This window comes from Malaclemys terrapin, chromosome 1, assembly GCF_027887155.1.
Source record: "Malaclemys terrapin pileata isolate rMalTer1 chromosome 1, rMalTer1.hap1, whole genome shotgun sequence".
NCBI classification, from domain to species: domain Eukaryota; kingdom Metazoa; phylum Chordata; order Testudines; family Emydidae; genus Malaclemys; species Malaclemys terrapin.
The window spans coordinates 89,006,718-89,022,876 of record NC_071505.1 but is presented as its reverse complement, the minus strand read 5'-3'; the positions used below and the strand labels follow the sequence as shown (position 1 = coordinate 89,022,876).

Sequence of the window (16,159 nt, the reverse complement as noted above, 5' to 3'; positions counted from 1 at the left end):
CATGATGTGATTGGAATAACAGAGACTTGGTGGGATAACTCACATGACTGGAGTACTGTCATGGATGGATATAAACTGTTCAGGAAGGACAGGCAGGGCAGAAAAGGTGGGGGAGTTGCGTTGTATGTAAGAGAGGAGTATGACTGCTCAGAGCACTGGTATGAAACTGCAGAAAAACCTGAGAGGCTCTGGATTAAGTTTAGAAGTGTGAGCAACAAGGGTGATGTCGTGGTTGGAGTCTGCTATAGACCACCAGACCAGGGGGTTGAGGTGGACGAGGCTTTCTTCTGGCAACTAACAGAAGTTACTAGATCGCAGGCCCTGGTTCTCATGGGAGACTTCAATCACTGTGATATCTACTGGGAGAGCTATACAGCAGTGCACAGATAATCCAGGAAGTTTTTGGAAAATGTAGGGGACAATTTCCTGGTGCAAGTGCTGGAGGAACCAATTAGGGGCAGAGCTCTTCTTGACCTGCTGCTCACAAACCGGGAAAAATTAATAGGGGAAGCAAAAGTGGATGGGAACCTGGGAGGCAGTGACCATGAGATGGTCCAGTTCAGGATCCTGACACAAGGAAGAAAGGAGAGCAGCAGAATATGGACCCTGGCCTTCAGAAAAGTAGACTTTGAGTCCCTCAGGGAACTGATGGGCAGGATCTCCTGGAAGAATAACATGAGGGGGAAAGGAGTCCAGGAGACCTGGCTGTATTTTAAAGAATCCTTATTGAGGCTCTAGGAAAAAACCATCCCGATGTGTAGAAAGAATAGTAAATATGGCAGGTGACCAGCTTGGCTTAACAGTGAAATCCTTGCTGATCTTAAACACAAAAAAGAAGCTTACAAGAAGTGGAAGATTGGACAAATGACCAGGGAGTATAAAAATATTGCTCAGGCATGCAGGAGTGAAATCAGGAAGGCCAAATCACACTTGGAGTTGCAGCTAGCAAGAGATGTTAAGAGTAACAAGAATGGTTTCTTCAGGTATGTTAGCAACAAAAAGAAAGTCAAGGAAAGTGTGGGCCCCTTACTGAATGAGGGAGGCAACCTAGTGATAGAGGATGTGGAAAAAGCTAATGTACTCAATGCTTTTTTTGCCTCTGTCTTCACGAACAAGGTCAGCTCCCAGACTGCTGCACTGGGCAGCACAGCATGGGGAGGAGGTGACCAGCCCTCTGTGGAGAAAGAAGTGGTTCGGGACTATTTAGAAAAGCTGGATGAGCACAAGTCCATGTGGCTCGATGCACTGCATCTGAGGGTGCTAAAGGAGTTGGCAGATGTGATTGCAGAGCCATTGGCTATTATCTTTGAAAACTCACTGTGATTGGGGAAGGTCCTGGATGACTGGAAAAAGGCTAATATAGTGCTCATCTTTAAAAAAGGGAAGGAGGAGGATCCGGGGAACTACAGGCCAGTCAGCCTCACCTCAGTCCCTGGAAAAATCATAGAGCGGGTCCTCAAGGAATCACTTCTGAAGCACTTAGAGGAGAGGAAAGTGATCAGGAATAGTCAGCATGGATTCATCAAGGGCAAGTCATGCCTGATTAACCTAGTTGCCTTCTATGATGAGATAACTGGCTCTGTGGATGAGGGGAAAGCAGTGGATGTGTTATTCCTTGACTTTAGCAAAGCTTTTGATACGGTCTCCCACAGGATTCTTGCCAGCAAGTTAAAGAACTATGGGCTGGATGAATGGACTATAAGGTGGATATAAAGCTGGCTAGATCGTCGCGCTCAACGGGTAGTGATCAATGGCTCCATGTCTAATTGGCAGCCGAGATCAAGCGGAGTGCGCCAAGGGTCGGTCCTGGGGCCGGTTTTGTTCAATATCTTCATTAATGATCTGGAGCAGGGGTCGGCAACATTTGGCACACGGTTCGCCAGGGTAAGCACCCTGGCGGGCTGGGCCAGTTTATTTACCTGCTGACGCGGCAGGTTCGGCCGATTGCGGCCCCCACTTGCCGCGGTTCGCCGTCCCGGGCCAATGGGGGCAGCAGCGCGGGTGAGGGATGTGCTGGCCGTGGCTTTTCGCCGCCCCCATTGGCCTGGGACGGCGAACCGCGGCCAGTGGGGGCCACGATCGGCTGAACCTGCCGCATCAGCAGGTAAATAAACTGGCCCGTCCCGTCAGGGTGCTTACCCTGGCGAGCCGCGTGCCAAACGTTGCCGACCCCTGATCTGGAGGATGGTGTGGATTGCACCCTCAGCAAATTTGCAGATGACACTAAACTGGAAGGAGTGGAAGATACGCTGGCGGGTAGGGATAGGATACAGAGGAACCTAGACAAATTAGAGGATTGGGCCAAAAGAAATCTGATGAGGTTCAACAAGGACAGGTGCAGAGTCCTGCACTTAGGACGGAAGAATCCCATGCACTGCTACAGACTAGGGACCGAATGGCTAGGCAGCAGTTCTGCAAAAAAGGACCTAGGGGTTATAGTGGACGAGAAGCTGGATATGAGTCAACAGTTAAGGGAAAGGGGTGGGTCAGCTTTTGTGGCCTGCATCATGCGGGAGGTCAGACTAGATGATCATAATGGTCCCTTCTGACCTTAAAGTCTATGAGTGTGCCCTTGTTGCCAAGAAGGCTAACGGCATTTTGGGCTGTATAAGTAGGGGCATTGCCAGAAGATCGAGGGACATGCTCATTCCCCTCTATTCGACATTGGTGAGGCCTCATCTGGAGTACTGTGTCCAGTTTTGGGCCCCACACTACAAGAAGGATGTGGAAAAATTGGAAAGAGTCCACCGGAGGGCAACAAAAATGATTAGTGGGCTGGAGCACGACTTATGAGGAGAGGCTGAGGGAACTGGGATTGTTTAGTCTCCAGAAGAGAAGAATGAGGGGGGGATTTGATGGCTGCTTTCAACTACCTGAAAGGGCGTTCCAAAGAGGATGGATCTAGACTGTTCTCAGTGGTACCTGATGACAAAACAAGGAGTAATGGTCTCAAGTTGCAGTTGGGGAGGTTTAGGTTGGATATTAGGAAAAACTTTTTCACTAGGAGGGTGGTGAAACACTGGAATGGGTTACCTAGGGAGGTGGTGGAATCTCCTTCCTTAGAGGTTTTTAAGGTCAGGCTTGACAAAGCCCTGGCTGGGATGATTTAGTTGGGGATTGGTCCTGCTTTGAGCAGGGGGTTGGACTAGATGACCTCCTGAGGTCCCTTCAAACCCTGATATTCTATGATTCTGTGTGGCTGGAAGAGATCACATTGGACAGTAAAAACTTTACTGAAGTGTAATGGTACTGTGATGGACCAAAGGGGCAGAGTTAATGTTGCATGGCAGGTGTCTTCCTAACTTTGCATTTCCTACATTTGTAAGGTTTGTGCTTTCTTGGCCCGTGCAATAGTACCTCCATAATCCTGGAACCTGAACTGCTCATTTTCTGGTTTTCTAACCTTTGGATTTTTGAACACAAACTCATGTTGTGGATGAGCATGAAGAGCCTAGGGCACTGTGGAGAGCCAGAAAGCTTAACTCCATATTAACAAAGTGCCATGTATGCAATTAGCTGTAAGGCAGGGTTTCTCAAACAGGGGTCGCTGCTTGTGCAGGGAAAGCCCCTGGCGGTCCGGGCAGGTTTGTTTACTTGCCCTGTCCGCAGGTCCGGCCGATCGCGGCTCCCACTGGCCGTGGTTCGCTGCTCCGGGCCAATGGGGGCTGCTGGAAGTGGCGCAGGCAGAGGGACTTACTGGCTGCCACTTCCAGCAGCCCCCATTGGCCCGGAGCAGCGAACCACGGCCAGTGGGAGCCGCGATCGGCCGGACCTGCGGACGAGGCAGGTAAACAACCTGCCCGGCCCGCCAGGGGCTTTCCCTGCACAAGCGGCGACCCTTGTTTGAGAAACCCTGCTGTAAGATGTACAAAAAGCTTTAGGTGGAGAACAGTTCAGTATGGCTGTACTTCACACTCTACTAGATGGTGCCTCCTCTGGGGATTAGCTCTGCCAGGGCAACACCCCTTCTTGCAGTTCCACCCCATCTCTCTGTCCACAGTCCCCCTCTCACTTCAAGAGCTCCTGCTTCCTCTTCATAACTCTGCCAGATCACTCAGCGTTTCCCCCTTCCAGGGCATCAAAATCTTTCAACACAATTTGTCCCAGGCAGTCTGCTTCCTGCCTCCTGGTCTGCGCTACTTCCCCAGTGGCTGAGGGGGGAAACTGGTCCTGCCCTCTACTCTGTGTTCCAGATCAGGAACCCTTCCATCACTTGCTAAGATATGCCCTATTTCATACCTTGCTGCTTTTCTAGGGTTACCATATTTTGTGCCTCCAAAAGGAGGACACTCCACGGGGCTCTGGCCCCGCCCCCTCCCCCGCCCTAACTCCGCCCCCTCCCCAAAGTCTCCGCCCCCTCCCCTGCTTCCCGCGAACATTTAATTCACGGGAAGCCTGAGCAGGTAAGGGGGGGGGGTGGGGGGAGGAGGTGCGGCCCAGGCTGGCCCCCCCGGCGGCTCCAGCCTGGGTCGGCTCGGGCCCTGGGGTGCCGGCCCTGGCCCCCGGCCGACCACCCCCGGCCCACCCAGCACTGCCGGCCAGCCCCCAGCGGCCCCGCGCACCCCCCCGGCGGCCCCGCGCACCCCCCCCGGCGTCCCAGCTCCCGGCCCGACCCCCCGGCTCCCGGCCCCGCGTCCCAGCGCACCCCCCCGGCGGCCCGACCCTGAGGCCCAGCTCACCCCCCCGGCGGCCCGACCCCGCGGCCCCGGCCCTGCGCCCCTGGACCCCGGCCCGGCACCGCGTGCCCAGCCCCGCAACCCCGGCCCAGCCCTCCCTCCCGATTTTCCCAGACATGCCCGGCTTTTGGGGATTTCCCCCCGGACGGGGATTTGAGCCCCCAAAAGCCGGACATGTCCAGGAAAATCCGGACGTATGGTAACCCTAGCTTTTCCCCTGAGCTTTTCCTACCTTTCTGGCTCTATGGGTTTGCCAGCCCAAACTCCATCCTCCCAAGGAGTAGCTGTAGACTATCCTCCAGGCCTAACCATAGTACCCTTCTCCCAGGAAGCAATTGCAGATTATTTCCCTGTGGCCCCCAGCTACTGTCAGCTTCTGGGCTTTATACAGACAGCTCCTGTTCCTGTCCAGCTGAGCCTTGACTCTAATTAATCCCTGCTCCCTGGCTGCTCCTCCAGGTGCAGCCTGGGCAGTTAATTGGCCCAGCTAGCCACCTCAACCCCTTCTCCCTTGTGGGGATAGACACCCTATCAGGCTGATACTAACTCAGACATCAGTACATTGTGATCAGTGGAATTGGAGCCAGAGGGCCCTTGTTCCCTGGAGGAACAAGTGTTATTGACAGCACACCAGGGGACAGGGAATGGGTGGAGTTTGTCTGAGTTGCTTCCAGACTCAGGGAGAGAGCAGTGCACAGGGTTTAATGAAGTTACACTTGTTGAACTTAACCTGCATTCAGCTTCACTCTTTGCTAATGAAACAAGGAAGAGGAGACTCCCAGTAAAAGTCAGCTCAACCTAGCTCCCACTGGCTGGACCCAGACTCTGTTTCAGTTCTTGATAGCTTTCTACTGACCCTCTGTGTGACTCAGGACAAGTCTGAACCACAGAACCATAACGTACCACTTTCTCTTGGTGACCAAAATTTCCTTCTGTATTCAATCAGATTTTAAATCCAGACTACTAGAATTCAGAGTTTTGTGGAACACAGTGGCACCAAAAGCCCAGTAGAGAGCAGATGAGCACTTATTTGGCAAAAGAGTTATTTAGCACATTAAGCTAATGTCCTACATGTCTCTGTTGACAAGTGTTATTGTGCAAATGTAGCTAAGCTGAGGTACCACTCATTTGTTCCCCCCAATCTTGAGTCCATTTGCAGTAAAGGGTCACATGGAGTGTAGTGTTCTCATTTACATTCTTCTACCATCCTCAAACTCCTTAAGAAAATGCCTCAGGAAGTCATTTATAGCCAAAAAACAGGAAACCTGACATTTTTACAGAGTTTAGTTCCTCTATAGTAGAAACATTGTAATGAGACCAGATCATATGTTTTAGCGCCATAAATAGGCTTCCTGAATCATCCAAAAGTCTATGAAAACACAAAATGTGGAGCTATTAGGCTTAGTTCAGGATTAAGCATATACTACCATTTTCAATTTGTAGCAGTCAAGCAAGCCATAGTAAAGCAGGGGACCAATACTTGCAAATCTAGAAGTCCAACTTCTGATATAACCAGATTTTTTGCAGCTTAGGCAAAACAAACAAACATAAATGCTTTCCAAAGCGAAGAGTTTAAAATGCTTCCTCCAGCCAGTTTCCAAACAAATATATTCAAACAGAGAATGGCTTTAGATAGCCAAAGTTTAAGTCACTGTCACCATCCACCTGCTATCAAAACTGTTCTAGCTAGCTATGTCCTCTTTCCTCTAGAAAGCTTACCAAACTCAGTAACTAGAACACAACCCTTTTACAGTGTGTAATTTGCAACTGCTGATCCAATTCTCTACTCTTCCCCATGACATTCCTTAAAATTAGGGCTTTTACATTTGATTTTTCTATTGCTCAAAGTGTTAACACCCACCATACCAATCCCTAGATGGAGTCTATACACTCCAACATAAATGTTATTCTGGTTCTTTAAGAAGAATACACAATACCGTATTAATTTGTGGTGGAATACTGTTTAGCATGCTGTAGTGTCAGTAGCCACAAGAGGGTAGCAGAGCCTCAAGAACAAAACTGGTGCTCTAATACTCCCATTTCAAAAATAGATTCATAGATGCATAGACTCTAGGACTGGAAGGGACCTCGAGAGGTCATCGAGTCCAGTCCCCTGCCCTCATGGCCGGACCAAATACTGTCTAGACCATCCCTGATAGAGATTTATCTAACCTACTCTTAAATATCTCCAGTCACAAAACATCACCGAGTCACATGATTAAAATCATGTTTGGAATCATGCAGGCTTCTATAAGTGAGACACATGTTTCAGGGGGTTGGCAGGGAGACACCTCGTGACTCCTCATGCATATCTGCTTGACTGATTTATTTATTGGTGACCTGATGTCCTGCCTTCCTAACTGGATGCCAATCTTCCACTGATTTCAACAGGCTTTGCATCAGGCCGTGGGTATATATTTTTTAATACAATGTGTCCAGTGTTCTCACTAAGGTTGTATATTTTCCCATTTCTCTCCTTTGCAGGGCCGCACATCCTGACTATCGCTGTCTTTGCACTCACAGGGACCGTGGTGTTGGTTCTGATCATCGCTCTGCTGGTGTTGAGGTACCTGCCTCATCTTTCTTTTCTCCTCCATTTGCTGCTTCTGGGCATGGGTTGTTTGATATCTCCTTGAAAATCTGTCCAATTATCTCCCACTCATCGGCAAGGCTCTTGCTGGCTTCTCCCTCTGTGTGTGCCACTCTATTGTAGACACCACGCATGGCACCTGTATTCAGCACTCCGCTTTGAGAAATGATCCAGTTGCTCAGGTAGTAGATGTGACAGATGATCAGGCCTATTCCACCCACTAGAAAGCACTGTTTCGCATACACACACAAACTTAGCAAGTGTCTTTGTGAGGACAAGGCCAACTTTCAGACTTTTTCTCACTTACTGCTCACACTTAGCCCTTTCTATTACTCTACTATGTTTCTTTACCCTTTTGGTGACTTAACAGTTCATTCAGAAAGGTTGACTCAATCTTGTGTCATTGCATAAATAAAAACACCAGAAAGTTTTGGTGCCACAGTTTCTAGACCCACTTTATCTCTTACTATTTTCCCAGACTTGTCTTGCCTCATTGCAGCTAGTTCACATTCTTTTTCTATGGATAAAATTTTCTGACTAGATTGTGGTATAGCTTCTATCATGGCGGAAAAATCAGATAAATAGAAACTGAAACCCACTCTAGGATCCTCTCAAAGAAAAAGTTCAACCCATTTCCAGTGCATCTATATATCTCTCATATTCACAGGACTCAGAACCGTCATTTTCAGTGGTTTTAGAGATGTATATTTTACCTGGACCTTCCACCTTTAGTAGCTCAGATGACTCCTTTTCCACAGATCAAAGGACTTCAGAGACAACAAGAAAATTGGATTCTATGAAAACCTGATTGGTAGCACACTTTAACCATTGTCATTTTGACGTGATGTGTTCTCCTTGCTAGTTAACACTTTTCATGAGATAAGAATGCAAGTTGATGTAGTCAGTCCACACTTGGATGCCCAGCTGTACCCAAGAATCAGAAGAGCTCATTGTTCCCAAACCTAAGAACAAACATGCCAACAGACTGATAAAGTTAATCTGCATTTGTTTATTTGTTGAAGAGCTACCAGAAATTTGACAAAAGGCTACTTCCAGACACTTTGTACTGCTGCCAAAGGTGCTGTTACCCCTCCTGAATCTATTCCAATGAATCTATTGATGGCAAAGATATTAATTGTTGAATTCCATTTAGAGTTTTATGCCACACCCATCACGGTGGTCTCTGAGAGCCTCCAATGCAGAAGAAATTCCTGGGGATTCCTCAGAATCAATTCTTGCTATTTTTTTTCCAAAGAATGTATGCTTTGCATGTAGAAATGTTACCAAACTTCACAATCCTAGCTAATTCAGATGATGCAGTGGATTACCTCATAATTCTCAAGGAAGAAGAGAGACATGACAATGCCATTCTCTTTTGTCAGCCAGTTAATGTCCTGATTAATAACTGATTTTGCTCTTCCCATCAATATAGCCAAGCTCCACAAGCAGCCTACCTAAACTGAGGTCTTCTGACCCTAGTTTCAATTGTGCAGTAATTTCCTGCTCTAGTAAGTCTTATATCTTGATGATAATAATACTCCTAAGGATCCATTAGGCAAGAAAATGAACCAGAGCTCCAATCATTTCTTATATATCACTCAGTGTGTGGAGTTCCTAAACTATCCATACTTTTCTGGGTAGTTCTGACTTCCAAGTAAACAAATCAATCCAGAGTCCTCAAAAAACACAAAACCAGTATTAGACATTGGAAATGTCATTCCAGTCCAATAAGTGCTTCGGTACTAACACGTCAAATGGATCTTTCTTTTCTACTGGGATTAGTTGCCTTATTTATTGATAGTTCATAGAATTTTCTAGTTAAGATTATGAAATGGGAATTTCCCACAATTTAATGTTTTCCTAACCATCTTGAAATTTCTCCCTTATGATATCTCTCTGTTCTTGAATGCTATTAGAGCTTCATGTGGGGAATTCAGGAGAGATACAGTGAGACCCATATAACTAGAGCCCCATGATCTCATAACTGTCTAGCACTTTGATTGATGCTCCTTTTGGCAAATTATGATGGTTCAAATGCAACTAAACACTCCAGACTAAAATCAGAAAAAACATTTACAGCTAAAAATTTCCAGTCCAATAAGTGCTTCGGTACTAACACGTCAAATGGATCTTTCTTTTCTACTGGGATTAGTTGCCTTATTTATTGATAGTTCATAGAATTTTCTAGTTAAGATTATGAAATGGGAATTTCCCACAATTTAATGTTTTCCTAACCATCTTGAAATTTCTCCCTTATGATATCTCTCTGTTCTTGAATGCTATTAGAGCTTCATGTGGGGAATTCAGGAGAGATACAGTGAGACCCATATAACTAGAGCCCCATGATCTCATAACTGTCTAGCACTTTGATTGATGCTCCTTTTGGCAAATTATGATGGTTCAAATGCAACTAAACACTCCAGACTAAAATCAGAAAAAACATTTACAGCTAAAAATGGATATTTCCTCCCTCTCCCCTTCGCAATGGCAGTTAAAATATGTTAGAAACATAAAATATTGATGTCAGTCAGCATCCTAGAATCTTCTGTGTTCCAGAGCATTCTCCAGCAGCCAATCACTGTTCAGGATTTGCCAGCATTCCACTAACCAATCTGTGATGCCCATGTTTTTTATACAGGAGTAACCTGCATAGAAGAGTGGAAATTCCAAAGAATTGTTTTCCTGTTTTCTTACAATTCTTCTGTTGAGGGAGGACATTCCTGCAGAAAAGACAGGGGATTCCATGCCCCAATTCCAAGGATTATTCCCCAGTATAATCAGGAAATCTGCCAGAGGGAAAGGCCCTCTACAAGAAGTCACCTTATTTTATTCTGCTGCCTCCCCATTGGCTTCCTGCTTTTCCTGGGTAGCACAATTCATTTCTGCCAGAGCCTTGCTGCCAGGGGCTCATCTGATCCATGTTTGCCTCTGGGATTGCCTTCAGAGGATGTTCAATAGCACAGAAAAGTAAACAGTATAAGCTACTGCAGACTCATTCTGCAGTAACTTGCATTGTCTTTCCCTGGGTGTAAATGTGAAGAATTAGGCAGCAACCTGCCAGCATTGACCCCTTCAAATCTATAGTGCTGAAACCTCAGAGAGACCAGACTTCCCTAGGATCAGGGGGAAAAGGAGAATGTGATAGAGAGGGTATTTCTCCCTTCCAGGCCTCAAAGCTGGGAGCTGTAGGAGCAGGCTCTCCAGGAATGCATGAAGAAGAGAGTGCAGGACCTGGTGCGCAGGATTCTCTCTAGTACTCCAAGATTCCCCACCGCACTCAGCAGTATGGATTCCAGTTGTTTGATAGGATGATCTTAAACAGGTTTGCTTCTTTCACAGGAAGTACAGGAGAGATATTGCACTTCGGCAGAAGAAATGGTCTCACATACCACCTGACAAGATCCTGCCTCTGGAGACCAATGAGACAAGCCACGTCAGTCTGAAGGTAGGAGAAACAAGATATCCCCACGGAGGGAGGGTTGTGGGGGCTCAGAGTCTCTGCACTATCAAGGTTTAGTGTTAGACAAATGGTGACTACTGCTTGGGCTCTAACAATGGTAGAATTATCTGTTAAAACTGGTTCACTGTCTTTTCACCTGCTACGCACTGTGCAGAAGAGGAATGAGATTAATCCCCAGTAACTTCCCCACTTAATACAGCAAGTACAAGTTCTTTGTACGACTGTGAAACAGGCAGGGTATTTCTTTCCAGGCTCTTCCATTGGGTTCCCTCATCATTAGTATCACAAATGACATCCCTTTTCAGGAAGGGGTTGATCCTTGTTTTGTCTGTAAATCACAGACCAATAGTATTGATCAGAGGAAAAGACCCTGGTGATTGAATGCTCTGGGATTTAGTTGGGCTCTAAAGAGAGGGACACCCTTGCAGACAGTGGCATACTTCGGCATTATTTTTCTCTCTGCAGTTTGGTGCCTGCCAGGGTGGGATTGGTATGTTATAATTGCTGGCTAATGAGTCTTCTTTGTTCCCTAGATTGATGAAGACAAGAGGCGTGACACAATCCAGAGACAGCGCCAAGCCAAATATGATAAGAAGGTAAAATGACCGTTAGTCTGTTCCAGGACAACTTGGTAAATCTTGTGAAAAGTAATATAACTCCATTACTTATTAGTGGATAAGGATATACTCAAATACCAGAAGTAGTTTAGGGGAGCACAGATTGTTGTTGTGCAACTGCTATGGTTTCCTTCCAGTTGTTTTTTTCTTTCCAGGTGGTGATCCTGAAAGATCTCAAACACAATGATGGGAATTTCACAGAGAAACAAAAGATAGAACTGAACAAGGTAACTCTTTCATGTAGCAGCTAGACACTACAGAGTGAAGGCAACTAATTAGTGAACCCATTCCCCCAAATCCATGTGTGTGTGTGTGTGTCCATCCCACAGGCTACTGTAGCCTGAGGACCCTTCTGTTTGTTATGGGGGTGCGGGTCTTATACACAGTTCTGATTCTGCACTGTAAGTCATTGAAGTTGAGGATGACTGAGATCGCTCATGAACTTGATAGAACCTTGTTAATCCACATTTTTATAATCAGTGCTAAAAATGATGCTTTCTCTTTCCTCACTTCATACCAATCATTTAATAGTGGAGTGTTGTATTCAAATCTCCTATTACTAAGGGCTAAATGCATCTCTGGTGTATACAAATACATCTCCATTAACTTCCATAGAGTTATGCCCCATATTAGGGTTTAATTTGGCTTTAATACTTCATGTTTTTTTAAGAAAATATACTAAGTACATTTTTACATTAGGGACAGATACATTGTAAAGTATTATAAATAATTTAAATGAAACTGCAATAGCCTAACTAAATGAACAAAGTACATACTATCATGCAGGATCCTCATATTTGTATTATTTGTTCATTTACGAACTAATTTGCAACATTCAGTCATTTATAATGGGTATCCGTGTCCAGGGTGTGAAACCGTGAGGTTCTCCTGCAGAGGCAGTAATGGAGACAGCGGAGTTTGGAATACAGTAAACAGTCACTCCCCACCCTTATCTCCTAGATCAGAAGGCTCTGGAATGAGAGCTACCCTTCAGCAATCATCCACTTTGGTTCTCACACCCCTGCACACAGAGAACCCACACATCATATCAGGGTCTGGGATTGAGAGCCCCTTCACAGCATCAGACTTAATTTTGGCTCCCACACTGTTTTTAATGGATACATTATTTTTGCTCTAGCTCCTCCAGATCGACTATTACAACCTGACAAAGTTCTATGGCACAGTGAAGATGGACACGATGATCTTTGGGGTGATTGAATACTGTGAGAGAGGATCATTGCGGGTAAATAACTGTGCAAGCCCCTCTTACCAGTTTGTAAAAGGAAATGCTAACCTGCCAGACGGCTGGGTCCTAGGGCGAGAGAAGGAAGAGGAGCAGAAGTGAAGTCAGTAATATTACTTCATAGAAGTACTGAAGTAATATCACTGACTTCTCTTCCGCTCCTCTCCCTTCTCCTGCCTGGAGTCGATCCTCAGCAGGTGTAAACTTGCATTGCTCCTGAGTCAATGGAAAGATTCTCATTGACTTCACTGGGCTTTGGATCACTCTCATAATTAAAGGATGCAGTGACAGACAAGTCAGAATGTCTTGCTAGTCTTTGCACAATGTTCATGTAGCCAAACATTCACAGAGGCTCATTTTTGCTACTGGAAACCACAGTGGCTAGAAGTTAGATTCTCACCTTTTTGTTGTTGCTGTGTAGGACAAACTTATATTCCATTCCCTAGCCTCCAAGTAACCCAGTGTCTGTCATAATTTACGTACTTCTTAAGTAAAACAGAGGGGTACCCCTTTTTAATCATTGGCCAAAAGGCTGTGTGATTCAGAGCTTTGTTAACATTACCAAGAGATGCCTTCCCCGGCTGTTTCCTTGCTATAAGTCAGCCCCTTTGTCTCCTTCTTGTCCTCCCAGGATGTCTTAAATGATAAGATCTCCTACCCAGATGGCACCTTCATGGACTGGGAGTTTAAAATCTCTGTCATGTATGATATTGCCAAGGTAAGTGAATCAGTGGCAATGAAGCATTTATAAACCTGTCCTCATGCTATAAAACTTACATAGTGGGTAGCTATAGGTGACAGGGCCTAACACAGAGGTGGGCAAACTATGGCCTGCGGGCCACATCCGGCCCACGGGGCCGTCCTGCCCGGCCCCTGAGCTCCGGGCCGGCTCCAGCCCCTCCCCTGCTGTCCCCTCTCTCCTGCAGCCTCAGCTCGCTGTGCTGGCAGCGAGGCTGGCTCCGGCTGGGCGGCGCGGCTCAGGGGCAGATTTAACGGTGAAGACAGGGTGCCCTGGCATGGGCACCCTAACAACAGGGGGCCCCAAGGCCGGGCACTCGGGCAGCTCAGCACCGGCGCACCCCCCACGGGGGGGAGGGGCTGCACTGCAGGGGCAGGGGAACAGGCGGGCTGTGTGGGTGGCAGAAGCGCGGGGAACGTGGCCGGAGGACTAAGGAGGAGCACCGGGCGGCCGCGCAGCTGGCCGGAGAGAAGCAGTGCTTTGAAGGGGAAACCGCCGCTTCTCTCCAGCTGCGCGGCTGCCCCTGCTCCTCCTGAGTCCTCCGCCCATGTTCGCAGGGCCACATTCCGAAAGGGGATGAGGGTGGTCCCAGGGGAGTGATTAGGGGCAGGGGGTCTTGGGAGGGGGTGGTCAGGGGACGGGGGGGCTGGATGGGAGGATCCCGGGGGTCGGTCAGGGGACAGGGAGGGGGGGGGTTGCATAGGGGGTGGGGTCCTGGGGGGTGGGCAGGGGGTTCCGGGAGGGGTGGTCAGGAGACAGGGAGCAGGGGGGATTGGATGGGTTGGGGGTTTTGAGGGGGGCAGTCAGGGTACGGAAAGTGGAAGGGAGCAGATAAGGGGCAGGGCGCAGGCTGTTTGGTGAGGCACAGCCTTCCCTACCCAGCCCTCCATACCATTTCGCAACCCCGATGTGCCCCCCGGGCTAAAAAGTTTGCCCACCCCTGGCCTAACATAATATATGCTTTAGGCTACCAAGAGAAAAAGTGCGGTCTAGTGGCTAGAGCAGTGATTTAGGCACTTGGAGCCCTAAATTCTATTCCTAGCTCTGCTGCTGATTTATGGTGTGTGGCGTTGGGCAAGCTGCTTAAAGGAAAACTCCAATGTTTGTTCAGAATGGTAGACTCGCACTATCTTGTATCAAAAACAACAGAATAGGGTTTGTTTTTTAAATGAACACTGTAGTTAATCTTTTATATGTAAATCTTTCAATGGCTATTAGCCAGGATGGCCAGGGATGATATCCCTAGCCTCTGTTTGCCAGAAGCTGAGAATGGGTGACAGAGGATGGATCATTTGGTGCTTATAGATTCATAGATTCTAGGACTGGAAGGGACCTTGAGAGGTCATCGAGTTCAGTCCCCTGCCCTCATGGCAGGACCAAATTCTGTCTAGACCATCCCTGATAGACATTTATCTAACCTACTCTTAAAGATCTCCAGAGATGGAGATTCCACAACGTCCCTAGGCAATTTATTCCAGTGTTTAACCACCCTGACAATTAGGAACTTTTTCCTAATGTCCAACCTAAACCTCTCTTGCTGCAATTTAAGCCCATTGCTTCTTGTTCTATCCTTAGAGGCTAAGGTGAACAAGTTTTCTCCCTCCTCCTTATGACACCCTTTTAGATACCTGAAAACTGCTATCATGTCCCCTCTCAGTCTTAACTTTTCCAAACTAAACAAACCCAATTCTTTCAGCCTTCCTTCATAGGTCATGTTCTCAAGACCTTTAATCATTCTTGTTGCTTTTCTCTGGACCCCCTCCAATTTCTCCACATCTTTCTTGAAACGCGGTGCCCAGAACTGGACACAATACTCCAGTTGAGGCCTAACCAGAGCAGAGTAGAGCGGAAGAATGACTTCTCGTGTCTTGCTCACAACACACCTATTAATACATCCCAGAATCATGTTTGCTTTTTTTGCAACAGCATCACACTGTTGACTCATATTTAGCTTGTGGTTCACTATAACCCCTAGATCCCTTTCTGCCATACTCCTTCCTAGACAGTCTCTTCCCATTCTGTATGTGTGAAACTGAGTTTTCCTTCCTAAGTGGAGCACTTTGCATTTGTCTTTGTTAAACTTCATCCTGTTTACCTCAGACCATTTCTCCAATTTGTCCAGATCATTTTGAATTATGACCCTGTCCTCCAAAGCAGTTGCAATCCCTCCCAGTTTGGTATCATCTGCAAACTTAATAAGCGTACTTTCTATGCCAATATCTAAGTCGTTAATGAAGGTATTGAACAGAGCCGGTCCCAAAAGAGACCCCTGCGGAACCCCACTTGTTATGCCTTTCCAGCAGGATTGGGAACCATTAATAACAACTCTCTGAGTACGGTTATCCAGCCAGTTATGCACCCACCTTATAGTAGCCCCATCTAAATTGTATTTGCCTAGTTTATCAATAAGAATATCATGCGAGACCGTATCAAATGCCTTACTAAAGTCTAGGTGTACCACATCCACAGCTTCTCCCTTATCGACAAGACTCATTATCCTATCAAAGAAAGCTATCAGATTGGTTTGACACGATTTGTTCTTTACAAATCCATGCTGGCTATTCCCTATCACCTTACCACCTTCCAAGTGTTTGCAGATGATTTCCTTAATTACTTGCTCCATTATCTTCCCTGGCACAGAAGTTAAAACTAACTGCTCTGTAGTTTCCTGGGTTGTTTTTATTTCCCTTTTTATAGATGGGCACTATATTTGCCCTTTTCCAGTCTTCTGCAATCTCTCCCATCTCCCATGATTTTCCAAAGATAATACCTAGAGGCTCAGATACCTCCTCTATTAGCTCCTTGAGTATTCTAGGATGCATTTCATGAGGCCC

The 16,159-nt window shown here is 46.8% G+C and overlaps 1 protein-coding gene across 1 annotated transcript in view; it reads left to right on the top strand.

The window, feature by feature from the left end:
* LOC128838126 (guanylyl cyclase C-like) overlaps positions 1–16,159 on the top strand; it is a 66,945-nt gene that overhangs the window by 23,146 nt on the left and 27,640 nt on the right. Inside the window, exons 11-16 of the mRNA XM_054030030.1 lie at positions 7,161–7,242; positions 10,606–10,711; positions 11,260–11,322; positions 11,499–11,570; positions 12,482–12,586; positions 13,218–13,304. Coding sequence (XP_053886005.1) covers positions 7,161–7,242; positions 10,606–10,711; positions 11,260–11,322; positions 11,499–11,570; positions 12,482–12,586; positions 13,218–13,304 — 515 coding nt within the window. The remainder of the gene's footprint in view (positions 1–7,160; positions 7,243–10,605; positions 10,712–11,259; positions 11,323–11,498; positions 11,571–12,481; positions 12,587–13,217; positions 13,305–16,159) is intronic.